This window comes from Phyllobates terribilis, unplaced genomic scaffold (genome assembly GCF_046119375.1).
Source record: "Phyllobates terribilis strain yellow unplaced genomic scaffold, ASM4611937v1 Scaffold_9__5_contigs__length_417890890, whole genome shotgun sequence".
NCBI classification, from domain to species: Eukaryota; Metazoa; Chordata; class Amphibia; order Anura; family Dendrobatidae; genus Phyllobates; species Phyllobates terribilis.
Genome location: NW_027362769.1, coordinates 393125762 through 393153656, shown reverse-complemented (window position 1 = coordinate 393153656; position 27895 = coordinate 393125762). Strand labels below are relative to the sequence as shown.

The following is a 27895-nucleotide window of genomic DNA, read 5'->3' as shown; positions in this document are numbered from 1 at the left end:
TGCAACGGCCTTCGTTTTTGGCAGTTATGACCGATCATAACCTTACTATGAATCTAGCCTAAGATCTTTATGGCTAATGATGACCGATGCAGAGTCCCAAAACATCCGTCTTGTCGATGTGATGGGAGAAGTGGGAAAACGAGACATTTTACTAATATAAGAGGACTCATTCCCAAATCCATGTGACACATCCCAGTGCTGGCCATTTTATTTTTCGAACTGCGTCTTGACCCATAGAGTCTCATTGATTCATACACTCGTCGGTTTTAAAAACAGGGTTCGTATGACTCAGAGCAGGTCCTGTTATGATTTTTCTTAGATCATAAAGTTTATGGGGACCCATGAGACATGGATGAAACTAGGAAGACTGATTTTTTACTTCAGTTTTCCATCTGCGCTTCATCCATTTTTAACCACATTGATAAGAGCCAATGGATAAAAAAAAGTTCAAGCTACCTTCTCCAACGATTTAAAAAAAAAAAAGAAAACAAAACGGATGATAAATGAGAAAAAAAATCAGTCCGTTTCTCACGGATGGTAACAAACGGATGTGTGAAGCTACCTTAGAGGAAAGGGTTATTACAGCTTGTTGTACGGTACACCCTACAAATGCGTTTTTGGCAGATGCCCCGTTATTGTCCTAATGGAAATCCCCCTCTTTCACCAGATCAACTTCATTTGTTAATCACAAACTAAAATCTAAACGTAACCCCGATCCTCGTACTCTGGTGATTTTGGACAGATGAGACTGTCTATTTAGACTTTTCTACCAGACATCTGTACCTTGTTGCGACACCCTGATGGGTGCCGATCCATGTCAAAAAAGATTATCTGTTTTGTAATTTTTTGTTGTTGGGTGCTGTTGTGGAAAAATCATTTGGGCAAAATGACAGTTCTGCATGGCATCAGTAGAAGTCCAATAAAGCGTTTATGGTCATCACTCTGGACTGGCTGATGGTGGTGCTCAGTGGTAGGATGAATATCCCGACATTAATATAGGAAAGACCACAGCTTTCCTTAGTTGTGTTGAAGAAAATCACATTTATTGATATCTTCGCAGGTCATGTTCATAGCTGAAAAGATGGCCAACATTTCGGTCTGACCGGACCTTGGTTATGGCCTGTTAGGAGCAGTGTACTAGATTTTCTGTGGAGAGGCTGATAGTGGTCTGTCATGGCCTACATTTCAGTCCACCTGGACCTTGGCCTATTAAGAGCAGCATAGTGGACGTTCTGTGCAGGGCTGTGGAGTCAGTAAGCCAAACCTCCAACTCCGACTCCTCAATTTCAGTGACCACAACTCCGACTCCCTCATACATGGCTCGTGTTTAAGTGATAAATTTACTGTAGCACAATTTAATCTCAGCTAAAAGTCTAGACCCTTAGATCAGGAATAGGACAGATACAGTTATATGAAAAAGTTTGGGCACCCCTATTAATCTTAAGCTTAATGTTTTATAAAAATTGGTGTTTTTGCAACAGCTATTTCAGCTTGATATATGTAATAACTGTTGGACACAGTAATGTTTCTGCCTTGAAAGGAGGTTTATTGTACTAACAGAAAATGTGCAATCTGCATTCAAACAAAATTTGACAGGTGCATAAGTATGGGCACCCCACCAGAAAAGTGACATTAATATTTAGTAGATCCTCCTTTTGCAAAAATAACAGCCTCTAGTCGCTTCCTGTAGCTTTTAATGAGTTCCTGGATCCTGGATGAAGGTATTTTTGACCATTCCTCTTTACAAAACAATTCCAGTTCAGTTAAGTTTGATGGTCGCCGAGCATGGACAGCCCTCTTCAAATGATCCCACAGATGTTCAATGATATTCAGGTCTGGGGACTGGGATGGCCATTCCAGAACATTGTAATTGTTCCTCTGCATGAATGCCTGAGTAGATTTGGAGCGGTGTTTTGGATCATTGTCTTGCTGAAAGATCCATCCCCTGCGTAACTTCAACTTTATCACTGATTCTTGAACATTATTGTCAAGAATCTGCTGATACTGAGTGGAATCCATGCGTCCCTCAACTTTAACAAGATTCCTGGTGCCGTCATTGGCCACACAGCCCCAAAGCATGATGGAACCTCCACCAAATTTTACTGTGGGTAGCAAGTGTTTTTCTTGGAATGCTGTGTTTTTCATCAGTCCACAGGACCTTCTTCCAAAAAGAAATTGGCTTCTCCAAATGTGCTTTTGCATACCTCAGCCGACTCTGTTTGTGGCGTGCTTGCAGAAACGGCTTCTTTCGCATCACTCTCCCATACAGCTTCTCCTTGTGCAAAGTGCGTTGTATAGTTGACCGATGCACAGTGACACCATCTGCAGCAAGTTGATGCTGCAGCTCTCTGGAGGTGGTCTGAGGATTGTCCTTGACTGATCTCACCATTCTTCTTCTCTGCCTTTCTGATGTTTTTCTTGGCCTGCCACTTCTGGCCTTAACAAGAACTGTCCCTGTGTTCTTCCATTTCCTTACTATGTTCCTCACAGTGGAAACTGACAGGTTAAATCTCTGAAACAGTTTTTTGTATCCTTCCCCTGAACAACTATGTTGAATAATCTTTGTTTTCAGATCATTTGACAGTTGTTTTGAGGAGCCCATGATGCCACTCTTCAGAGGAGATTCAAACAGGAGAACAACTTGCAAGTGGCCACTTTAAGTAGCTTTTCTCATGATTGCATACACCTGGCTATGAAGTTCAAAGCTCAATGAGGTTACAAAACCAGAAAAAGTGCTTTAGTAAGTCAGTAAAAAGTAGGTAGGAGTATTTAAAACAAGAAAATGATAAGGGTGCCCATACTTATGCACCTGTCAAATTTTGTTTGAATACAGATTGCACATTTTCTGTTAGTACAATAAACCTCATTTCAAGGCAGAAACATTACCGTGTCCAACAGTTATTACATATATCAAGCTGAAATAGCTGTTGCAAAAACACCAATTTTTATAAAACATTAAGATTAATAGGGGTGCCCAAACTTTTTCATATAACTGTATTTATAGGACATTTCATAACTTTCCCAATTTTTTATGAAAAAAATATTACCCACAAACTGCATTGAACTACTGTACCCAGTTAATTATATATCTTAGGGGTTGGAGTCGGTCCATTTTATACCGACTCCGATTCCGACTCCACCAAAATGGACACAGACTCTACAGCCCTGGTTCTGTGGAGGGTCTAACAGGCTAAAGATAAAGGCTGTCCGAAACCTAGACCATAGAGAGGAAACGGCCGCACTCTCACAGAGTCTTGAATCCAGTGTGATTTTAATATCGTAGCAGGCACAAACAATGTGTCAAAATGCATGGAGAAATATGCTACGGTAAGACGTTTCGACCCTTCCCAGGTCTTTATCACATAGTCGCTGCCGAAAATGTGAAAACTCCTAAAAGATTGTGCAACATATACAGTGAACAATGATATGTACAGTAATATATACATTGAATGTTCCCAGAAATCAGTAAAATGTTCCACAAAATGTTCTTTACACTGCCCTTAACAGGCTGTGACCGATGTCTGGGTAGATTGAAGCGTTGGTCATCTTGCAAAGTAACCATGACATGCTGACGCCTCAATAAATTCTTCACGTCAACTAGGAACTGTTGTGATATTTCCTATATTATCAGTGGCAGTCCCAACCAACTGATACCCATCAATGGATATCAAGACAATTGCATCCCACAAATGTAAATCCAAATCATGGCAGACCCCCCCCCCCCCCCCCAATTTGCTGTTTTTGCTTAGATCAGCATTTTAGCTTACGTATTTAGCAATGAAGGACAAAGTTTTAAGGAAACAGCCTTTAGAAACGGCTAATTTTCCTGATAAAAACCTGTGACTTTATGCAAATATTGCATAAGACTTTATGCAAATATTGCATAAAGCTACATGTACGTAATGCACCTTTTTATGATTTACAGGACAGAAATAGAGTTTAGCTGTTTATTGGACTGTCTTAGAAGTTTCCTGGGGAATCAGGTAAAACAAGTTTGAGTGTATTTCTAGCAACAAAACAGAAAATCACTCTGTGAGTCGCCTGTTCTCTTCAAGGATGGCATCTGCTGCGATCGCTGAAGACCAGACCTGTTTCACCTGCCTATACCTTTGTTCCAGTCTTGTGACTCTAAGATGTGGACATGTTGTCTGTCAAGATTGCATGAAGGAGTCATCTCAGGAAGATGAACAATGCTTCGAATGTAAGGCAAAAACAGGGCATGAGGGCGAGGTTTTGTGCACTTACTGTGTGAATCTCTCTGTCCCTGCTGTGAAGTCGTGCCGTCTTTGTGAAGCTTCGCTGTGTGAAACGCACCTGACTGTCCACAATAATTCACCAGATCACGTCTTAATAGAGCCCACCTCATCATTACGGTGCCAAAAATGTACCATTCACAACGAGGTACTCAAGTACTACTGCCCCGAGGATGACTCCGTTATCTGTGTTTCCTGCTTTTTAATTGGAGGCCATAAGGGACACCCTGTGGAACTCCTACAAAGTGCTTCTGAGAAGAAGAAGGAGAAACTTGTGGGCTTGTTGAGAAGACGAATCCTAAGGAAGGAAAAGACTCAAAATAGAGTCAAGGACTTGGAGTCAGAAATGGGCAGCACGAAAGACAAAGCGAAAGCCATAAAGGACCAAGTAGACCTTCTCTTTACTGATATGAGGGCACAGTTAAATGCCCTAGAAAGACGTGTCTTAAAAGAGGTCTCAAGGCAGGAAGAACAAGTTTTGCATTCCCTTTCTGAACAGGTTAAAGAACTGGAAATAAAAGTGGAAAATATATCTAAGCAGATATCCAATTTTGAGAAACTGTGTCAAATGACCGATCCGTTATCTATCCTAATAGGTTGTCTACCTGGATCTCTGACTGTAGCAGATGGCTATGGCAGAAAGATGAGCGATGAACCTTTCGACCAAGTAAAAAGTTTGGATGAAGTTCTTATTTCTATGACTTTGCACACAAATCTGGGTAAAATAGTGTCTAATGTCAGTGCAATGAAAGAACTTCACTTGTTGGAGGCCTCTGAGATATTACTGGATGAAAAGACAGCTGGAGATTACGTTTTGATCTCTGGAGACCTGAAAACCGCTTGCAAATCAAAGCTTAACTTACGACGGCCAGAAAGACCGGAAAAATTTTACTGCGTTCAGGTCCTTAGCACCAAAAGCTTTCCTTCCGGACGGCATTCGTGGGAGGTGGAAGCAAGTGACTGGGGGGACTGGATGATAGGGGTGGCCTATTCTACCATCGAAAGGAAAGGTACTCTCTCCTTCCTCGGCATCAATGATCACTCCTGGGTCCTCAGGAGATCAAACAATAGGTATTCAGTGAAGCATAACTCAGAAGTGATTCACATAGATGTAGAGTATTCCTGTCAGAGATATTTAATATACCTGGACCATGAGGTCGGTCAGCTGTCCTTCTATCAACTCAGTGACCCTATATGCCACCTCTACACCTACAAGACCACCTTCAACTCCCCTCTTCATGCTGCCTTTTGGGTGGAAGATGATGCCTGGATAAAGATAAGAAGTTAGTACCTGAACGTATGACGAATCATTCAGTAATACCATTCTAAAAGGGGCTATATCATTTTGTACCATCATGTTTCTTCAATGGAACTCAGGAGCAAAGCCATTTATTTATGATTTAACTTGCACTTTACTCTTTTCCGCCATATCTCGACATGTGAGCTTAGCCTTGTAATAGCTTATTATATTGATGAGAACAGTCTCGTTCATGCGTATTTGTATCGATTTCTAAGACCTTACTATTTATTCACTTTTCTAACCATTGATTTTTGTAACCATTGATGCTCTACCCAAATTCTGGTAATAAAGTGACAGTGTGGTGCGTTTTACTCCTCTTTCAGACATTCGATTTTTGAGTACAAGTGCTATCCTTGATTTTCATGATGGCATTCGTACGTGTGATAGTTTAAGGGGCCAATTACATATCGGACTCTTTCCTCAAACCGAGTGGTTGGCGGAAAATCGCGAAGATATGTCCAATTTTTTGATCCGTGGGTTAGATCTAAATCGGCAAGGCAAGTCCGTGAAAAAATCGGACGGGCGGTCTGATTTTCACAATCTGTCAGAATAGAGAAGGTGAAGAATTTTTTTTTTTTTCAATCTCTCCACGTACAAGAAAATTGGATCAGATCAGAGTCTGATCTGAATAATCGGTCCATTTCTCTCATACGTGGAGAAATTGGACGTCTGAATGAGCGCTTATTCAGAGTAAGGCCCCATTCACACGTCTAATCTTTGTCTGCATTTTTTACTGCATAGCCTTGTTTGTTTGGGCTTGTTCACATGTTTTTTTGTGATTTTTTTTTTTTTTTTTTTTTTTTTTAATATATTTTTTTTGCACATGAGAAAATAAACTGATGTGTGAATTCGACCTTACTGTGGTTTTGTGATGATGTTTTTACTATGTGGTTTGTACAGGTGAAAGCCCTTGCTTTTTTTCTTGTGCCTGCAAAACAATTTGTGGATTACCGTATATTTGCTGCAAAACTGCTGTGGTTTGTGCACAGTCATGACAAAAAAATGGAATTTGACTCCATCAGCCTATGATAAGTTTATTTTCCATGTATTATCTTCTTTATTTAGCTAACTCTGCTTCTCGTGGTCACGGATTTCACAAATGTCCCATTTTTAATCTTTGTTAGAACTTTGCCTATACAGCGATGTGCATGAGATAATTTTGGTGAGAATTATATATAGTTTACTAAGTAATATGTATAAATATATATTGTATTATTTAACCAACATGTTGAAGGAGCGAAAATGGAAATAAAATTATTAATTGTAGTAATACTTACAAATTTGGTGAATAATTTAATTTTACTAAAAACATTTATTTTCTAACTGGAATTCACAAGGAAAGAGAGAGGGGATTTTCCTCCATAAAGGGGTTTCCAGTTCCTCAGTCTCTCAGAGACATCGGTATATTTAGTGTTGTGTCTGGCTCAGAAGCTTATATAACCGCATAGTTCACCTGTGCCCTGACTTACAGCATAGAGGCTGATCTGTATCCAGTACACCGGGCTGGGAACTCCTACACTATTTTAGTACATATAAGGAGGAAGTTTGCCATCCAAATATCTTGAAAAGTTGTGTTGAAGCTTTGATGATGGTCCAAATAGTGTTCAACTATATATCCAGTGGGATGAAACACATTAGGTGGGCTGCGCTGCTGGAGAAAATAGATTCAATAAAGATGATAAAAAGGTTTTCTTTTATTCTCAACACATGTCAACGCCATACCGGTATCTTTATTAAGTGAAAAAAAACAACTATATATCTAATTGTACTTGGTCATGAAAATACTATCAGTCCTCATAATGTCTAGCCATTTCTAGAACGGTCCCTCTCTAGTGGTGTAAATCTGCGGCACTTTTTTTTCCCTACCCATTGTCACTCATGTACACCAGATCATCCCTTCCTTAAAGGGGTTGTCCACTGCTTTATATGATCCCCCAATGTATTCCCCCAGGGCCCATAAGTGTTTCTCTAAATACCTTGTGGTGCCTTTTCTGGCTGTGAGCGGCACTATCACTGGCCGCTCCCAGGCATCATGTGACCCCCGGCTGCAGCCGGCTCTGACATCCGCTGACGTCACAACAAGTCCAGGCTGCAGCCGAGGGTCCCTCTTCCGTGTTCCACCGGTGGCTGCTGGGTTGTGGGCGAGGTTACCCCGGAGGTCACACCTGGCATCCACCGCGCTTTCTCCCTCTCCTCATTCACTGGGAAAACGCAGGGTGTGACACACGTGGTCCACCGCGAGGAGTTCGTCACTGATGTCACTCCTTACTTGACGTGACATCAGTGACGGGTCACGTGATGCCTCTGAGCAGCCAGCGATAGAGCCTCTCTGTGGCAGAAAAAGTACAGCAAAGTATTTACAAAAACACTTATGGGCCCCGGGGGGATACATTGGGGGGTTCATATGAAGTAGTGGACAACTTCTTTAACATTGACTCCAAGTCCCTAATAAAGAAAAACTGACCAAATATTTGGACATTAATTGTAGTTGATAAATAGTGCGACACATTGGTTTTCCACGTACGATTCCTTATGGGGCTTTGATGGACGGGAGTGTCTTGATATCTTAGCTCATATTGAGTTGTCATAGATTCGTGAAGCCCCTCATCTTGCAGGATATATGCGGTGTAACTTTTCTAAAGGTAGCCATATACATAAGGTACAAGTCAGACGATGGTTGAATGAGCGATTGGATCAGTTTGCTGATGTCCATACCCTTCTTAGTCCCCATTGGTCATTAAACCTGGTCATACATTATTACTGACGACGAGTGATAGAAAAAAGCTCTTTCTGGGAACGTGTTGGATAAAAGATCTTTCATTACAACGAAAAATATTTATTCTGACTATGCTCCAAAAATTCAGATGTAGCCAACTTCTTTCCAGATGAGCTGAGTGTGTTAGTCGCTTATAGGTAAGTTTCATCCTACTATCGTCGAATGTGGTTTTTCATCAAATTTAGTCTGATGTCTATGGTAACTGTACGACTCCTCCTATACTCAGATGTAGGAGCACCAATTGGTTAAGTGTTTTGGCTTCCTATCACTCCACGCTCTTTTTAGACCGTCCACGGCCCGGCTGAGAGTGTAAAGTGTTCTCGAATTACTTCAAACCAAGAAGCGGAAGGACAGATCGGTACCAGACATTTCTTTCTGATAATACGCATCAAATTTCTCACTCTGAGACACGGTGAAGTGGTTTTTCCAATCCCCACAGATTCCTGAGGAAAAAAAAAGACAGTGCTCTTAACTCCGTCCCTTAGACACAAGTCAGATATTGTCGATTAGCTGAACATATCCACCACAGAGTTTGCCATAAATGTTGCAGTACACCCTCTTTATATGAATGTGGATGCACCGGCATGTTCAGTGAAAAAATATATTTTGGTTGAATGCAAAACTATTAAAATAGCTACAATGCAGTAATGAAAAAAGAGCTGCAGTCCCACAAATGACCAGTAGAGGCTAGATTTATATGTGCAATTGTAGTTTAGTATTGATACATAGTCATGTAAGTGTGATAGATATATATATGTATATATATATATATCTCTATCCCCAGTATATGAAGGCTCACTAGCCAATGCACTGAAAAAAGTGGCAACTGGCCTTGACTTTAAGGCGATTCAGGTTTCTCTCCATGTCTATAAAGAGTAACATTGACCCTCCACTAATTAAATTGGTTCTGAAAACTGGCTTCTAAAAATGTTATGTCCACACCTGCTGTTTATGAAACTTTACTTCCTAACATACATTGTATGCAAAATAAGTTATACGTGATGATGTCTGTAATGCACTGTGGAATTAATGGTGCTGTATAATAAGTGCTGTAAAATAAGTAAATACATCTAATATAAACACTGCTGCAGTGAATGAAAGCGCTATTGTTCTTGCGGCAACCAGGGGGCAGTGTTGTACCTTTCCTCATAAACGGAGAGACCGACTGGTCCATGATGGAAGAAGGTATAGCGGTGTAGTTTGTTGTTGGGTTCTCCTTCATAGCCTTAAAGGAAGTATGGAGACAAATCTTTTCCAGGACATCATCCAAGAGTTCTTTTCCCAGAAGCTTCATTACTTTCTGGATCTCCCTCTTTGGGTCCTGTTTACAAAAAGAGATGGACAGATATTCCAATCTATAGGTTAAAGAAGCACTCCCATGAAAAATGTTATTCCCTAAATCTGTGGAAATGGATATGTAACATAATGTAAGCGCCATCTCCCCCGGTTTCCATTGCCACTCCAGTCCTCACTTAGGTGACTGCAATTATGACTCGGGTCACACTGTAAGTCAGAAGTCACTTTTACAATATAAACCTATGGAGCCTCTGTAACAGCGACTTCCGGTTCACACACAGAGCGCAGTGTAATCCTGTGAGTTGGAATTGCAGTCATGTAAGTGAAAAGAGCACTGGAGCCATGCTGGAAACCAGACAACAATCGGTAAATACTGTATATTTCCCATATGTATTTGCTTCAGTGTAACGTGTCAGTGCACGACACTTACACAAAGCAAGTATGGCATACTAAGGGCAAAGATGAGTAGTCATTCTCAGACCTTATCTCATGTGCTCTGATCGTATCAGCTGTGCACCGTGCACTCTTTCTGGTATATGCAGTACACAGCCTGTACTTTTTTAGCCTGACGGTAATGTTTGTGAAGCCTACTGTGATTTGTCAGGCTCCACTGATCCTGCTGTGGCCAGGACGTGTATCCTGGAGAAATTTTGACAGTGCCACTCTCTGACAATACAGATCTTGGCCAGTATGGATGTGTTAGTAACAGAAGGTCCATGGCGGTACATAGGGGCACTGCTAATTGGAGCTTGTGAGTAGCCTTGAGCTCAAGCGCAAGGAGGTACAGTTCCAGGTAACGGTCCTCCGACAATAACCACTCGCTCCTGAGTACCAGGCTGCTCACAAGCTCTGGATGGCAGTGCCATATTCACCGATGACATAGGAGAGATCCTGGTAGCACGTGTCACAGTGCTGTCACCAGAAAAATGAGGCTGTAGAGTGATTCTGAACCATACCCTCTCCCCTCCTTTTGTGCATAGCAGGGAGAGGTGAGAAGGTGAGACATCACCCACTTTTGCAGTAGTCATATTGCTAGCTTGGATGACTATTGCTTTTGTAGACCAATGTGAGCAGCTGCTCCCTCTAGTGTATAATTGAGGAAAGTATCAAAAATTGTATTTAATGTTTCATATTTTCTGCAGTTTAAAAAGTAAACAAGTTATAAAAGATAGAAAAATGTTTCAAAGTTAATAAACATATATTATTTAACAACACGTTCCCTTTAATAAGATTCCTCTTGTAGAAACCCAATGCACCAACACAACGAAGTGAGAGTGCCAATAAACAGTATTTATTCCTACTAGAAGTACTGAGTACAGAAGACTTACCTCCAACATATCTTCATAGAAAATATAAAGGATGTTTCCTTTTTGTTTTAGGGCCCAAAACTCTTTGACATGCACACCCCATTGCCCATATCCCACTAGGACAAAAAGGAAAACTTTATGTCAATGACCAATAGATAAAAAAAACGAGTGACTGTTCCATGTTGGGGGTCTCACCGTTTCCTTGAATGAATTTCTCTACATATTCCTCCCAGGTTCCCGGCTCCGGATGTAGTTGGTTCATCTTGTCGAAGTGATAAAATGACACGGCCACATCTTTAGGATTCCTCGCCACATAGATTATCTGATAAAAGACACAAAGCAATGAACATATCAGAATGGAGCAAGTGATCACTGGAGGGGTCAGTATATATGAGGGAATAATGAACAGGTCCAATACCTTACAGTTATTTTCCCACAATGACTTAGGAAAGAGAGATACTGGTAGATGGGTTTTAATCACTCTAGGAGAAGGGAGAGAATCTAAAAGATGAGACCCTAAAAAAAAAAAAACATAAAACTTTATTTTAAGGAAACTTTTGGCAGAAAGATGAAAAATAACTAATGTCCTCTTAAAAGGTATTCTTTAATTTCAGATAACTTTTTAGAATACGCAGATGGCCTTGCATCATGCAATTTTCTCAGTTTTTCCGCTCTGCGGGCCCTGTCTCTTATTTTCAGTTGTGTCTGACTAGTGGGTGAAGACCACCTACTATGATGTCTCCCATACACCGCAAACTGAGAATTGAGGGATTCCTGCTCTTCTTTCCTTGTGCAGAACAAATACGGAAGCATCAGCAGCTTGGAAGAAACTATACAGCAGGTCTAAGCCGAGTACCTGCGAATCCGGTTCTTGGAGAAACTAAATAATTAGCCAGAACGTTGCTGCTGTATCTGAGTATGTGCTTCTCTGCTTATGTATCACTCTGCTTCTCTCTCCTCCTCTCCCTACACTCTCAATTCTCAATAGAGAATAATGAGAGCTGTAACCTGACACCTCAGTGAGCTTGTGCTTTGATCAAGCTGTTTTGTTTTTTCCAAAGTCCATGGTTAAAGAGGTAGTATAGGGTATAAAGTGGCAATTAATTGAACAAAGAAGCAGATTTCTCTAATGAGATATATTACATACAGTGGTGTGGAAAAATGTTTACCCCTTTTCCTGATTTCTTATTCGTTTTCATGTCTGTCACACTTAAATCTTTCAGATCACAAAACACATTTAAAGATTAGACAAAGATAACACAAGTAAACAAAAAAAATGCAGTTTTTAAATGAAGGTCTTTATTATTAAGGGGAAAAAGAAATCCAAACCTATAGGGCACTGTATGCCAAAAATAAGGACATCAGTCAGAAACTCGTCTGCAGTTATTAATATTTGTGGATTTTAATTGACTTTAAGTAAAGAAGAATATTTTTTTGGACCCTTTGCTGGATTTACACGTTTTCTTCATGGTGGAACCTTGCAATACTACAAGATCGTCCATGCGGTAGGGATCCATTTATCCATGGGTGAGCTGATTTTCTGTGGACCCTGATGGGTCTCATACTACTTTCTCAGTATTATTGTAGTTATATTCTTGCATTTAAGGGAAATGTGTACAGAAAAGAATCCGGCACACCAAAGTAAAGCAAAAAATCTTGAATTTATTGTGTATTATCCACACAATCCATTGCTGTGCATATATACTTGACTTTTCCCACAATCGCATTCAAGATTTCTCCCGTGCATCCCCCCTACTCTGGAACTCTCTACTCCAACACATCAGACTCTCACATCAGACCGTGGAAACCTTCAAAAGGCGCCTGAAGACCCAGCTCTTCCGACAAGCCTACAACCTGCAGTAACCACCGCTCCACCACACCGCTGCACAACCAGCTCTACCCTCACCTACTGTATCCTTACCCACCCCTTGTAGATTGTGAGCCCTCGCGGGCAGGGTCCTCTCTCCACCATACCGCTGCACGACCAGCTCTACCCTCACCTACTGTATCCTCACCCATCCCTTGTAGACTGTGAGCCCTCGCGGGCAGGGTCCTCTCTCCACCATACCGCTGCACGACCAGCTCTACCCTCACCTACTGTATCCTCACCCATCCCTTGTAGACTGTGAGCTCTCACGGGCAGGGTCCTCGCTCCTCCTGTACCAGTCACCGTCACGTTTTGTTCAAAATTATTGTAATTGTTTTTGCAATGTATACCCCCTTTTTCACATGTAAAGTGCCATGAAATAAATGGCTTTATAATAATAAATAATGTTAATATTCGGTTGAAGAGACCTTTCTCAAACATACACAGGATGGCTGGAGTAAGGAGGATCAAATAGCCGGTGCTACATAGCAGGAGTGCGACAGAGTTGTTAAATGTAAGCCGCACTCCTGCTGTGCAGCACAGGCTATTTGATTCTCCTTACTCCAGCCACCCTGTGCATGCTTCATAAAGGTCTGTTGGACCGAAACGTCTCGTATATATGCACAGCACTGGATTGTCTGTATAATACACAATAAATGTAAGATTTTTTTGCTTTATTTTGGAGAGCTTGGTCCTTTTTTGTATATATTACGGGGTTGGACCCTATCCGAGCACCCTCTGACATTTGGATTGCCGCATTTACCTATGCTACATAAGGGAAATCAGTGTTATAATTTAACATCTATCGTTTACCACTGATTTAGTATATGGGTTTTATCTATTTGGGCTGGGATATTTTGGTAATACAGTTAGGTTCAGAAATATTTGGATGATGACACAAGTTTTGGAATTTACGCTGTTTACCAAAACATATTCAAGATCCAGTTCTATACTCAATATGGGCTTAAAGTACTGACTCTCAGCTTTAATTTGAGGGGATTCACTTCCTAATTGGAGAAAGTGTTTAGGAATTACAGCTCTTTAATATGTAGCTGCCTCTTTTTAAGTGGACCAAAAGTAATTAGATAATTATCTCAAAAGCTCTTTAATAGGCTGTATGAGCTATTCCCTCGCTAATCCATCAATGATTAAGGAGCTAAATGGTCTGTAGCTAATTCTAGGTGTGCTATTTGCATATTAAAGCTGTTGCTGTGAACCCACAACATGCGGTCAAAGGAGCTCTCAATGGAAGAGAAACAGAGCATCATTAGGCTGAAAAAGAAGAAGAAATACATCAGAAAGATAGCAAAAATGGTAGGAGCGGACAAATCAACAGTTTAATACATTCTGGAAAAAAAAAGAGTGCATAGTTTAGCTTGGGGACTCAACAATGCCTGGATGTTCACAGAAGGCAATATTGGTGGATAATCACATAATCCTTTCCATGGTGAAGAAAGTCCCCTTCACAACATCCACCCAGGTGAAGAACACTCTTCAGGAAGTAGGTGTCTCAGTATCTAAGTCTACCATAAAGAGAAGACTTCATGAGAGCAAATCTAAAGAAGCCGCCCAGTTCTGGAAAAGCAAAAAAAGATCAACCTGTACCAGAATGATGGGAATAAGAAAGTATGGAGAAGGTTGGAATGGCTCCTGATTATTGGCATGTCCTCTGTAACACATGGTGGAGACAGTGTGATGGCGCGGGCATGCATGGCTACTAGTGGTTACTGATGATGTGACTGAAGACAAAGGACAGAGAGACAATGACAAAAACATCCCGCGAAAGCGAAGAAGTGGAATATTCTGCAATGGCCGAGTCATCACCAGATCTCAGCCCATCGAGCCGCATTTCACAGGCTGAAGATAAAACATAAGGCAGAAAGATCCACAAACAACCGAGAACTGAAGTCACTGCAGTAAAAGCGGCAAAGCCTCATGAAGGAGGAAACCAGCGATGGTGATGTCCATGGCCTCCAGACCTCAGGCCATTATTGCTGCAAAGGATTCTCTACAAAGTATTAAAAATTAACATTTTATTTATGGTAATGTTAATTTGTTCAATTACTTTTGAGGAGTCTTTGTAGAAAAATGGCTGCAATTTCCTAAATATTTCACAGATTTATTTTGTTCAACCCCTTTAATTAAACCTGAAAATCTCAACTTCAATTGCATCTCAGTTTCATTTTACATCCAAAATAGCAGCCTGCAGAGCTGAAATCACGAAGATTCGTCACTGGCCAAAGATTTCTGGACCTAACTGTAGTTAGTTACTGAAACGACAGTTTAACTGTTAGAATGTGATTTATAAGAAATAAAGGACTGTTTTAGATACCTGGGGGCACAGTACCAGGCGCCTGAAACTCCAACATTGGAACCTTGTTGAAAATGGCATCTCTCCGGCTCTTCCCTGTGTCCCCGTCATTCAAGATAACATCCACAATCTCACTCATCCATGTTGTACCTTAAAGATACAATCCCTTTATTTAATAAAAATGCCCATTTGCTAACTTAACTCTGCAGATCAAGAAACTCACGACTGACCTGATTTGGGGTACGTGGCAATAACCATATCATCTTTTCTCGCTTGGAAATTATCAATCCTCTCCCAGTTTTGAGAAAAAGCGCAGACTATTGGCACACCACGGACCTTAACCCAATCTTTCCGATGCCATTCTGAGTTCATCTTGTCTAATATGAGCCATTTGGAAAAATAAATGTTAAGAGAATAAGCCATAGACATTTTCATCTTTGTCTATGTTCCTCTAGTTTATGTCTTTACCTCAATATCCTATGGAAAATTCCTTTTCATTTCCCATCCAGTAGGTTTCGTCACTCACCAGTCCGCAGCTCACTCCGCACCGTTCCCAGTACTTTGTTTATCTCCCTGTCGGAGAACTCTTGATTCTGGCCTTAAAACGCCACCTCCCTCTCCCCTCCTCCATCACTCCCAGGCCATGAACTTGCAGTATTGCGTAAGCTTTTATCAGCTACATGAGGCTACTAAGCGATATACGAGTGAACGGATGGTGGGAAAGATAATTTCAGCCCAAAGTACATGCGGTGTTTGTTTTTTTGCTATTGAGGTTTGAGTTTATTAAAGTCAACAGTGAAAAAATGTCCACAAAAAATGGCGATTAGACATGCTACATCTACTGAGGACAGCCGCACCTTGTGTTCACAACGTGAGCTGCGGGATTTTACATCCAGTCTGATGAATAAAGACAGCGATAAATGTGGAGGTTGATCAGAGGCTCAGTATAGGGGAGTGCTGGTAACATGGATGTGTGAATATTAGAGGGGGCTACAATGGAAGGAAGGATCCTGCCGAGAGCAGAATGTGAAAATCTTCTAGAACTTAACCACTTCACCATCTGCAAATAGACTCACATAGATTGGATGTAAATGGACAGATTATGTGTCGGCTGAGGTCTGGAGGAAGCATAACCAAGATGAGGTGTAAGTGTAAGGTGCCCCAGCGAGGTAGTCGTGGGCGAGCTGTAGCCCCCTCTCGCTCTGGCACCCTACAGACAATTTGTGTCCTCCCTCTGATGTGTGGCTGTGTATGTGGTGCTCAACCATCCGATCGCGGCTGTCTCCAGGCATTCCTCTTCTGGGACCCAGGCATCAATAAATTCAGAGGACACGAGGTTCTTAACCAGAACTTGGACTTTCCTTGGGGAAGAGGAATATGTACAGTATTTACAGGCAGATATAATAGATAAGGCCCGACAGGTTTATCTCTCTCACAGGCGCTGGCAACATCTTCAGCCCTGGTTCCCTCTTTGAGTGAAGCATCTCTGTGACTCGATCTCTAGCCCAAGAGACTCTTCTGCAGTACCAACAGTATCCTGGATCCGATATCTCCCCCACGTCTTAGCCTGGAGTCATATTTATCTTCCTCTGCTTCCTGCAGACTAGAAGTGCTCCGGGTCCTCACTACCTCTGGTGAGTTTCTCCGGCCTGCTAACAGGACTCTTGCGTAGGGAGACTTTTGCACTATTGATTCCACTGTCTGAGAGTATGGAGCTCCCGTCTACCCTAGCAGCCACTATATATTCAGGCTGCCCGTACAGTTCACTGTCCTATGTCTTACTAAAACATCACTTCCTGCTTCTTGGAAGCTAAGCAGGGATCTGTGGACTGTCATAACACATCATTAACCCCATCACTGCCTGTAACACTGCTAGCAGACTCAACCTGACATCTGCACCCAGGACAGTGGCATCTTGTGGCTGATTACAGGTACTGCAGCCCACAAGGAATTATGTCAGGAACAAGCTGTACCATACTCAGGGCTTGATCAGGGCACTAAGTTCCCCCTCTACTCTACTGACTGGACCCTTGAAGCTAACCCCTTAGCTTGGCCTACCAACAGTTCAGAGAGGTCTAGCTACAGGGACACTTCTTTTAACTACCTCAGTGCCAAGGGAAGGCTATGTCCTTGGCCACTATTACATAAGCATGTGGCTTTTCCTAAGTCATAGAAAAGCAGCTATGGTGCATGTACAGGGTACATTTATATGGATACACCTAAATAAAATGGGAATGGTTGGTGATATCAACTTCCTGTTTGTGCCACATTAGTATATGGGAGGGGGAAACTTTTCCAGATGGGTGGTGACCATGGTGGCCATTTTGAAGTCGGCCATTTTGGATCCAACTTTATTTTTTTCAATGGGAAGAGGGTCATGTGACACATCAAACTTATTGAGAATTTCCAGGTTTGGGTAAAGGAGGCGCTATTAGGCTAGTCACTACCAATGGCAGAGTATAGCTAGGAAAGACAATTAAGATAATACCTGGTTAATATGTACAATAAAATTAGGACAGTAGGGAATCCTTATGGATTGGTGTCTTCCAGAGTATATGCCAGAGTTTGTCTAGGAGAGACAATAGTGATGATACCTACTTAGGATGTTGAAATAACAAGGAACAATGAATTGGGGACAATAAATACCTGCTGAGTGAACTTATGGAGGGTATCCAGAGAGAGCCCAGTATTGGTAAGGTAGTATGGGCCCATAGGTAGTTTGCTAGGGTCGGTATAGATGAGGAGTCCTAAGGAGATAAGTAAAGGGGTGAGTGATGGTAGTGTCTCCGGTATTGACCAGATGGTAGTCTGGAATTGCTAATAGCTCACCCTTAGATGGACGTGTCCTCCTCAGGGTGTGGTGAACCTTTATAGGTTCAGAGAGGATACTTTGGGCTAATAATGTTCCAGTTGTATAGATGCAGCAGGAGGCTCTGGCTGCACTGTCAGTGTCAAGTGGGAGTTTAACCAATGTCCTAAAGGAAAGATAATTGGTTTTGATTGGGATTAAAGCCTATGGTACTGTTGGGAGTGGTCTGTAGTTCTAATATTACTTACAATTTACTAGACGTGGGGAGTCTATTGGTGGTTCAAGTGGGTAGAGACGAGAGGATTATAGTGTAATCCCCGTTTGGTGAGGTAGGTTCAGCAGGAGGCTGGGGCTGTTACAACTCTCCTGTTAGTTTTTTTTTAGTTTGCTGGTCACATGACCATTTTGCCTATTTAATCCGGCTCCGCCCTCCTGGCTTTGCTGGACTTCATTTGTATTTACTTCTGTTGAGCTAGCTTGTTGCTCTATTGCCGTACTCTGTTAGTTTTGCTAGGTCTTATGACCTCTTTGCTTTTTGTTGTGTGTTTGTCTTTGACTGCTACTATTTCTGCTAGGAGGTGTCCAACTTATTCCAGTCCCTAGATCTTGTAGGGATCCCTCCCCCACATCTATAGGTCTGCGTTCAGACTAGCCGAGGACTTTAGCGGGTCTGATCGCAGGATCAGGTTCCCCGTTACATCGTAGGGATCTAGTTTAGTTCTATTGTAGGGACAGATCTCCTGCCTTTCCTTAGTCTCTGTAGCAGATCATAATAGTAAGTCCAGCCAGTAAAAAAAAAAAAAAAAAAAATTTCTCTAAGGAAAGACCCAGTTTTCCATCATGGTCTCGGTGCAAGATTTGGCTCAACGCTTGCAGGGACTCTCTCTGGAGGTGACCAAGCTCCAACAACACGTGAGTAGCTGTTCTGGAGCGCATTTTGTTGAACCTAAGGTACGTCTGCCTGATCTATTTTTTGGCGAACAACAAGATTTTTTTTCTTTTAAAAATGCTTGTCTATTATATTTTCGTTTGAGACCCGGATCCTCTGGTGATGAATCACAGCGCATAGGGTTCATTATGTCACTTTTGCGCAAAGATCCTCAGGGATGGGCCTTCTCTCTCCAACCTAGTGATCCGTGCTTTAGATCAGTGGATAGTTTTTTTTCTGCTTTGGGTTTGTTGTACGATGATCCTGATCGTGTCTCATCTGCTGAGTCTGAATTAAGACGTTTGAGGCAGGGATCAGGTAATGTGGAAAAATATTGTTCTCACTTCCGTCGGTGGTCTGCCCAGGTGGGGTGGAACGATTCTGCTTTGAAAAGCTTGTTTCTTGCAGGGCTATGTGAAAGGGTAAAGGATTTACTGATTGCTTATCCCACACCTGGAAACTTGCAGGAGGCAATGCAATTAGCTATACGGGTGGACAGGAGACTGCGTGAAAGGGTTAATGTGAGCAAATCCTCTGCTATGTCAGCTTCGAGTTCTGAGAGGTTCTGTGCTGACAATGGAGAGCCGATGGAAATTGGGGCGATGGCACCCCGCTCTCAGGAAAAAGACCGCCGACTTTCTGAAGGCTTGTGTTTCTATTGCGGAAATTCTGGTCATTTTATTAAAAGCTGTGTGCTTCGTATGAAGAAAGAAAAAAAAATGGTCCGTCATGCCCGTATTGCCTGTCTAAATTCTAAGGGAGTATTCCTATCTGCCACTACTGCTGCTCAGGATGAATTAATTGAATTTCGGGTATTTGTGGATTGTGGATCTACTCTGAATGTGATTGATGGGGGATTTTTGGAAAAACTTAAATTAGAACCTAAAACTTTGTCATCCCCTATTGCTGTGGTTTCTGTCGATGGCTCTCCCTTGAAGAGTGTTACTCACAAGGTCTGTGAATTTCCCCTCACTATTAATGGTATTCATCAAGAGAATTTGGATTTGGTGGTATTGGATAATTTGCCTTCTCCAGTAATATTGGGGTTACCCTGGTTGAAATTGCACAATCCTGTGCTGGATTGGTCTACCAATGAAATTAAGTCCTGGAGCCCTAAGTGTTATGACAAGTGTTGTAACGGGCGCATTGCTGCTGTGGATAGAGGGGAGTTGCCTGTACCTATTCAGGATTTTTGGAGAGTTTTTTCTGAGGAGGAGTCGCAGGTTTTGCCTCCCCATAGAGACTATGATTGTACCACTGAATTTGTCCCTGGAGCGACTCTTCCTAAGAGTCGTTTATTTAATCTTACTATTCCTGAGAGAAAGGCTTTGGAGGAATACATACAGACAAGCTTGGCCGTCGGTCACATTAGGCCTTCCAAGTCTCCTGTGGCTGTTGTTTTTTTTGTTGTAAAAAAAAAAGATGGCGGTTTACGTCCTTGTCTGGACTTTCGTGAGATTAATAAAATTACTGTACGCAATCCTTACCCACTGCCATTGATTCCCGATTTATTTAACCAGTTAGTGGGGGCCAAGTGGTTCTCTAAAATTAATCTCCGGGGGGCATACAATTTGTTGCGCATGAACGAGGGTGATGAATGGAAGACTGCTTTTAACATTCCTGTGGGTCATTTTGAGAATCTGGTTATGCCTTTTGGTCTCACCAATGCTCCAGCATTTTTTCAGAATCTTATTAATGATATCCTTAGACCTTTAATCGGCAAAAATGTGGTTGTGTATTTGGATGACATTTTGATTTATTCGCCGGATCTGGAGTCTCATTGGCGGAGCGTACGTGAGGTATTACAGTTATTAATGGACAATTCACTTTTTGCTAAGCTGGAGAAATGTGAGTTCGCTGTACAGAGAATTAGTTTTTTGGGCTACATTATCTCCAGTGAAGGTTTTGAGATGGACCCGGTTAAAGTTCAAGCTGTGCAGGAATGGCCTAGGCCTATTGGTTTGAAATCGATACAGAGGTTTTTGGGTTTCGCCAATTATTACAGAAAATTCATAAAAAAAATTTCTATTATTGTCAAACCGCTGACCGATCTCACCAGGAAAGGTGCTAATGCAGTTCAGTGGACTTCTGAGGCCACTGAAGCTTTTGTGTTTTTAAAGGAGAGGTTCACCTCTGCTCCCATCCTTATGCAGCCTGATGTGACTAAGCCGTTTTTGGTTGAGGTTGATGCTTCTTCGGTGGGGGTTGGTGCGGTGTTGTCTCAGGAAAACAAGGATGGAATACATCCCTGTGCCTTTTTTTCAAAAAATTTTTCCGAGACTGAACTTAATTATGATATTGGTAATCGGGAATTGCTGGCGATTAAACTCGCATTTGAACACTGGCGTCACCTCTTGGAAGGTGCTGAATTTCCCGTTCAGGTTTTCACTGATCACAAAAATCTGATCTATCTTGATGCTGCCAAGCGCTTGAATGCCCGTCAGGCTAGGTGGGCACTTTTTTTCTCGCGGTTTAATTTTTCCGTTACTTACATCCCGGGTACCAAGAATGTTAAAGCGGATGCTTTGTCTCGCAGCTTTTCTCCCATGGTCGGTGTTGAGGAGGAGGAGGAGACCATTTTACAAGAATGTGTTGTGATTGCTGCTTTGGACTCCGTTTTGGAGGATGAGATTCTTAAAGCACAGGAGAATGCTCCATCTAACACTCCCCATGGGAGGTTGTTTGTGCCTAGGACCTTTAGGAGAGATTTGTTTGTTGAGTGTCATGAGTCTCGGTTGGCAGGTCATCCAGGAATTTCTGAGACCAAGAGACTTGTGGGTCGCAGTTTTTGGTGGCCTGGATGGCAGAAGGAAGTCATTAAGTGGGTGCGCCAATGTACTGTGTGTGCAAGATCCAAGTCTTCACATGCTCCTGCTGCGGGGTTGCTTTGCCCTCTGGAGGTTCCTAGTGCACCTTGGACACATCTGGCTATGGACTTTATTACTGACCTTCCTCCCTCTGAAGGTTTCACGGTCATCTGGGTGGTCGTGGACCGTTTTAGCAAGATGTGTCACTTGGTTCCCTTCATCAAACTGCCTTGCGCTAAGACACTCGCTAAGGCCTTTGTCAAGGAGATTGTCAGACTACATGGTGTTCCTACTGACATTGTTTCTGATAGGGGACCTCAGTTCGTGGCTCGTTTTTGGCGTGCCTTTTGTGACAGGTTGGGAGTTCATTTGTCGTTTTCATCCGGATATCATCCTGAGTCTAATGGCCAGACAGAAAGGAAGAACCAGGATGTTGAGCAGTTCTTGCGTTGTTTTGTGGCAGACAATCAAGAGGGGTGGTCTGAGTTTCTGCCACTTGCTGAATTTGCTCTTAACAACCATACATCCTCTTCTGCTGGGTGTTCGCCTTTTTTTTGTTGTTCTGGGAGACATCCGTCTTTTGGGTCATTTTCCAAATTGGTTTCGGCTGTGCCTGAGGAGGAGAGTTTTTCCGGTGATTTGGAGAGAGTTTGGACGGATGTGCGTGGTAATCTTCAGGAGGCTAACAAAAAATCTAAGAGGTACTTTGATAGGAAACTGCAAGAGGTTTTGTTTGCTGTTGGTGACATGGTTTGGTTGTCCTCTAAGAATCTGCGATTGAGGATTCCTTCTAAAAAATTGGGTCCCAAGTTCGTAGGGCCCTTTAAGGTACTTCAGATAGTTAACCAATCTGCTGTTAGGTTGGAGGTTCCTACGTCCTGGAGGATTATTCCGGTGTTTCATGTTTCTCTGTTGAAAAAAGCTGATGTGTCGGATGGTGACGCCTCTGCCACTGTTCTTCCGGTGGTGGAGGACGGGGAATATGAAATTTCCCGCATCCTAAATTCTAGACGGTATAGAGGGAGTTTGCAGTATCTCGTCGCTTGGAAGGGTTTCGGACCTGAGGATAACTCATGGGTGAGGGCGGATGATGTTTCTGCCCCCAGACTTGTCCGAGTTTCACAGGAGGTTTCCTGGTAAGCCTGGGCCTAGGGGATCCGGAGGATCCTCTTAGAAGAGAGGGTACTGTTACAACTCTCCTGTTAGGTTTTTTTTAGTTTGCTGGTCACATGACCATTTTGCCTATTTAATCCGGCTCCGCCCTCCTGGCTTTGCTGGACTTCATTTGTATTTACTACTGTTGAGCTAGCTTGTTGCTCTGTTGCCGTTCTCTGTTAGTTTTGCTAGGTCTTATGACCTCTTTGCTTTTTGTTGTGTGTTTGTCTTTGACTGCTACTATTTCTGCTAGGAGGTGTCCAACTTATTCCAGTCCTTAGATCTTGTAGGGATCCCTCCCCCACATCTATAGGTCTGCGTTCAGACTAGCCGAGGACTTTAGCGGGTCTGATCGCAGGATCAGGTTCCCCGTTACATCGTAGGGATCTAGTTTAGTTCTATTGTAGGGACAGATCTCCTGCCTTTCCTTAGTCTCTGTAGCAGATCATAACAGGGGCTGAGAAGTCAGGTGGTGGCTTGGAGTAGTGGGGTCGAGCTGCAGCAGGAGGCTCAGGCTTCAGGGTAGAGCTGCAGTGTAACGCTGCAAGGTCTGTGGAGGATGGTGAGATAGAGGCTACTAACTTGTTAGGAGCGTCGTTTGTGCCTGTAGGGGCCGTGACCCGATTGTACTTACAGTCCGTAGTCCAGCGGTAGCGTCTGGAGGTGCTGGGACCCGGAGCGAGAGCAGAGTCCCAGCCGGTGACTGCCGCGTGCTCGCGTACTTCCGGGTAGAGGGAGGGAGAATGCGCGCGAGACGATCAGCGTGACGCTGTGTCACGTGGTGCGCAGGGTCCTCTGAGTACGGAGGCCTGTGGGCGCCTCTTCAACTGGGTATAGAGATAATCCAACGCGTTTCGAAAGCTGCGGCTGTCTTCATCAGGGATAGTCTGACCCAGTTTAGTGGTGTTCTTATATACCTAAGGGTAGTGTCGTCATTGCAGTTCACCTGTCAATCATTAAAGGCAAATAGCTCTATTTCGCTATTCAGTCCCCGCGGTTTTATGGTATTTAATTTAAAGATCCATTCACTTTCTTTTTTTGATATACTTTTAATGAAATCGCCTTGTCTCCAATGCTTATGGACTAATTGTATGCCCACCACTTGAACCCCTAGGATGGATCCGTTATGCTTTTCCATAAAATGCTTGGAGAGAGGGTGACCTGTGTATTTGTTCTTAATATTGCGTAGGTGTTCGTTAATCCTAGTATTCATAGGTCACTTTGTTCTACCTACATACATTTTCTCACATGGGCATGATAATCGTAGATGACCCCTGTGGTAGTGCATGTTATATATTCAGTAATAGGATATGATTCCTTCTGGTGGCTAACTGTATGTTGTTGGCATGTTTTTAATGTTCTACACATCTTGCATTTTTTACATGGAAAGAAACCTTTTATTTTTTGTTGGAATGGGGTAAGTGGTTGTTTTATAAAAAATATTGTTTCTAACGGTGGGTGCTATAATTGACCCTAGGTTACGTGCCTTCCTGAATATAAACTTATGTCTGTTAGGTATCTGGTCCCCTATTACCTTATCGTCTTTCAGTGTGTGCCAGTGTCTCTCTACGATTTTTCTAAAGATGTGGGTATTAGCGGAATAGGGTGTGATAATGGGGATAGCAGTTTTAAGATTGGAGTTGCCTTGTTTCAATTGATTTGTGCTTGCCTCAGTTAGGAGGTTTTGTTGTGGTATTGTGGCTATTTTCTCTTTTGTATTTTTAAGGAACTGTGCATTATATCCTTTTTCCAGGAATTTATTGGTGAGTATTTCTGCTTCCATGTTGAAATCTTGTTGTTTAGAGCAGTTTCTATGCAGTCGCAAATATTGGCTGCGGGGGACATTGAGTAGCCAGTTTGGAAGGTGGCAACTATCGGGATGTAGCCATTTGCGTCAGTAGGTTTGTGATAGGTACGGGTTTGAATACAGTTGTCCTCAATGTAAATGTTGAGGTACAAAAAATTAACTGTAGTGGTGCTCGTGGTGGATGTAAATTCTAAGAAGAAGTCATTCTTGTTTAATTCATCTATGAATAAGTTTAGTGATGTTTGGTCACCTGACCAAATAAACAGGTTATTGTCTATGAATCTCCGCCATAGGACCAGGTTCTTGTGTAGTAGGCCGCCGGGATAGATAGCTAGGGATTCCCATCGGCCCACATAGAGGTTTTGCTTAGCTGGGTGCGAACCTGATCCCCATGGCGGTGCCCCACTGCTGGGAGTAGTAGTCCCCCTCATAGAAAAAATAATTATGGGTCAATATGAATAGCATACAATCCGTAATGAACTTACTTTGTTCTGGGGGCATTTTTTGGTTAAGGTAATGGAAAGAGGCTTCACAGCCTTTGGTGTGTTGGATATTTGTGTGTAAGATATGATATCCATCGTTCCTAAAATATAGTGTTTTTCCCACGGGATATTGTTGAGTGTCTGGATAGCATGTTTGCTATCTTTCAAGTGAGATGGAAGAGTTGGAACTAGATCCTGTAGGTGATGGTCAACCAACCTTGAGAGGTTGGCTGTCAGACATTGAATGCCGGAGATGATCGGTCTCCCAGGCGGGTTTTTTTGATCCTTGTGGATTTTGGGTAGATGATAGAAGGCAGCTAATCTGGGACATTGAATATTGACATACTCATATTAATTTTTGTTCAGGTATCCGTCCTGGAGTCCTTGTTTGGTTAGAGCTCGTAGTTCTTCCTGATAGATTTTAGTTGGATCGGAAGGGATGATCTGATATGTTGTAGAATCACTCAAAAGTCTTAATGATTCTTTATGATAGTATTCCTGGTCGAGGATGACTATACCACCCCCTTTATCGGCTGGCCTAATGACTATTTCTTTGTTTATTTGTAGTTGTTTCATAGCAGTGGTTTCTGATCTGGTAAGGTTATTCTTGAATTTTTGTCATTTTTTGTTATTGAGTCTTCGAATGTCGTCCTTTACATTTTTTTCAAAGGTATTGAAGGCCTCTGAGTAGTGTTGGAGGGGGTGAAAGTTAGATTTATTTTTTAAAAGGGTATGCGTGAACTTTGGTTGATCTGCTGGATCCGATGTTTTTATTTCGCCGTCTTTTTTAGTATAGTATTTTTTTAGGGCCAATTGTCGCATAAATTTCTTAATACCGATATATGCTTGAAATTTGGCCAGTTGTGTTGAGGGGGCATATTTTAAGCCCTTGTTTAATATGGCATTTTCATTCTTGGTTAATTGGTATTTGCTTAGGTTGAAGATAGATTTTTGGCTACTTATTTATTTTGATGTGTTCTTTTTCTTTTGGGTGAGATTCCCTCCCCTAGTACCTCTTTAGCATTTTTTCTTGTGGACATCTGAAAAAAAATCAACGTTGCTGGTATATTTACGTATTAGTGGACGTGAGGTGGTGGCTACAACAGGAGTTGGTGGTGGAGAGGGAGTTTTTCTTGGTTGGGGAGATGGCCTTCTTACTGGGGGTGGTGTAATTGGTTGGTTCTCTACTACCTCCATAGTGGTTATGAGAGGCAGGAACCTGTTCTGCGTGCTTATTGGGGTATCGATATCTTGTTGAGGGGGGTTAGTTTGGCTTGGATCTGGTCCATTTTGAGTTGGGGGGGATTCGGTATCTGAGGTTGGGCGAGTAGAGATTCTGTCAATTGAACTAATGGAGTTGTTTGGACTTCCGACCACTTCGTCCAGGGTTTCAAAAAAGTTAGTTGTACCCTTCCAGGTCGTTGATCAGGGAGGGGTACTGCATGTCTACCAAATTTAGCTCTTTTCCTTTGTACTATTACTGTTTATTTTTGATTAATCCTGTTCTTAATATTGTTTGCTAGACTAAGGATTTCGGGGTGGTTTTGATGCGGTTTGATTTCAATAAACAGTGCGTTAATTTTGCTTTTGTTGTCTAGGAGCTGTTTTTTCCTTTTGTTTATTATAAATCGGGCGGCTTGTTTGGAAAATTCATTGAACATGAAGTTCCATTTTTCCAGGGTGGTTGGGTCTCCTATGTCTCCTGATAGAGCCTTAGTCACTACCAGGCCGGAGGGTATGATGTTAGAGGCCAGGTAGTGTTCGAGGGTGGCAACTTCCCATAGGTCCCTCATTTCCTTTAATAATAATTGTTCAAGGATTCTGAATGAGTTTTTTTTATTGATTTAATAGTTTCTGGGTTAGTGTTAGTAGATTTTTTCTGGGTATTGAGAATTTCTTAAGAAAAACAATGGTGTTCTTGGTTTTAACGTAACTTTATTCTTTCATGAGTTTTTTACAAGTTTATGACCACTTATAAAATGTGTTCAAAGTGCTGCCCATTGTGTTGGATTGTCAATGCAACCCTCTTCTCCCACTCCTGACACACTGATAGCAACACCGCAGAAGAAATACGAGCACAGGCTTCCAGGATCCCTTGTTTCACATCCCGTATCTTCACTTCGTAGCACTCGCTGCATGTCACTGGAGAGCGGCATCAGTCGAACATCCCTTCGGCGGATATTAGCTCCTCACAAATGGCATCCTTACAAAATCCAGCTGCTGCAGCATCTCAGCGAGGATGACCCAGATCGGCGCACTGAATTTGCAGAATGGGCAAAACAAAAATTGGAACAGGACCCTCAGTTTACACAGAACATTATGTTCAGTGATGAGGGAAACTTTTATGAATGGTGAAGTTAACAAACAAAACCACCGCTATTGGTCTGACACTAACCCACAGTGGATAGATCCCTCCAAGACTGCTGGAACACAAAAATTGATGGTATGGTGTGGTATATGGGGTACAAAGATAGCGGGGCCATTCTTCATCAATGGAAACCTCAATGCCACTGGATATCTGAAATTTCTACATGATGATGTGTTGCCCTCTTTATGCACTCAAGATGGCACGTTCCCTGAGCATTTCCCACAAGATGGTCACCACCACATTATGGGTGTCAGGTCCGAGCATTCCTACATGAACAGTTTCCTGGAAAGTGGATTGGTCATCGTGGGCCAGGTGAATGGCCACCAAGGTCCCCTGATCTGACCCCCTTAGACTTTTATCTTTGGGGTCATCTGAAGGCAATTGTCAATGCTGTGAAGATACGAGATGTGCAGCATCTGAAACAACAGA

General features: G+C 42.3%; 2 protein-coding genes across 2 annotated transcripts; one reads left to right on the top strand and one right to left on the bottom strand.

Annotated features, from left to right (window-relative positions):
* The first annotated feature begins 3958 nt into the window (after positions 1 to 3958).
* LOC141162546 (E3 ubiquitin/ISG15 ligase TRIM25-like) lies at positions 3959 to 6786 on the top strand. The gene has a single exon (XM_073648757.1). The coding sequence runs from the start codon at positions 4057 to 4059 to the stop codon at positions 5539 to 5541; it is 1485 nt and encodes a 494-aa protein (XP_073504858.1). The 5' UTR covers positions 3959 to 4056; the 3' UTR covers positions 5542 to 6786.
* Positions 6787 to 7227: 441 nt separating this feature from the next.
* LOC141162548 (sulfotransferase 1B1-like) lies at positions 7228 to 15738 on the bottom strand. The gene is made up of 8 exons (XM_073648758.1): positions 15579 to 15738; positions 15341 to 15487; positions 15132 to 15260; positions 11351 to 11448; positions 11128 to 11254; positions 10954 to 11048; positions 9470 to 9650; positions 7228 to 8772 (listed from the first exon to the last, which is right to left on the bottom strand). Exons 2-8 carry the CDS (start codon positions 15480 to 15482, stop codon positions 8660 to 8662), a joined length of 885 nt encoding a protein of 294 aa, XP_073504859.1. The 5' UTR covers positions 15483 to 15487; positions 15579 to 15738; the 3' UTR covers positions 7228 to 8659.
* Between the last annotated feature and the right edge of the window lie 12157 nt (positions 15739 to 27895).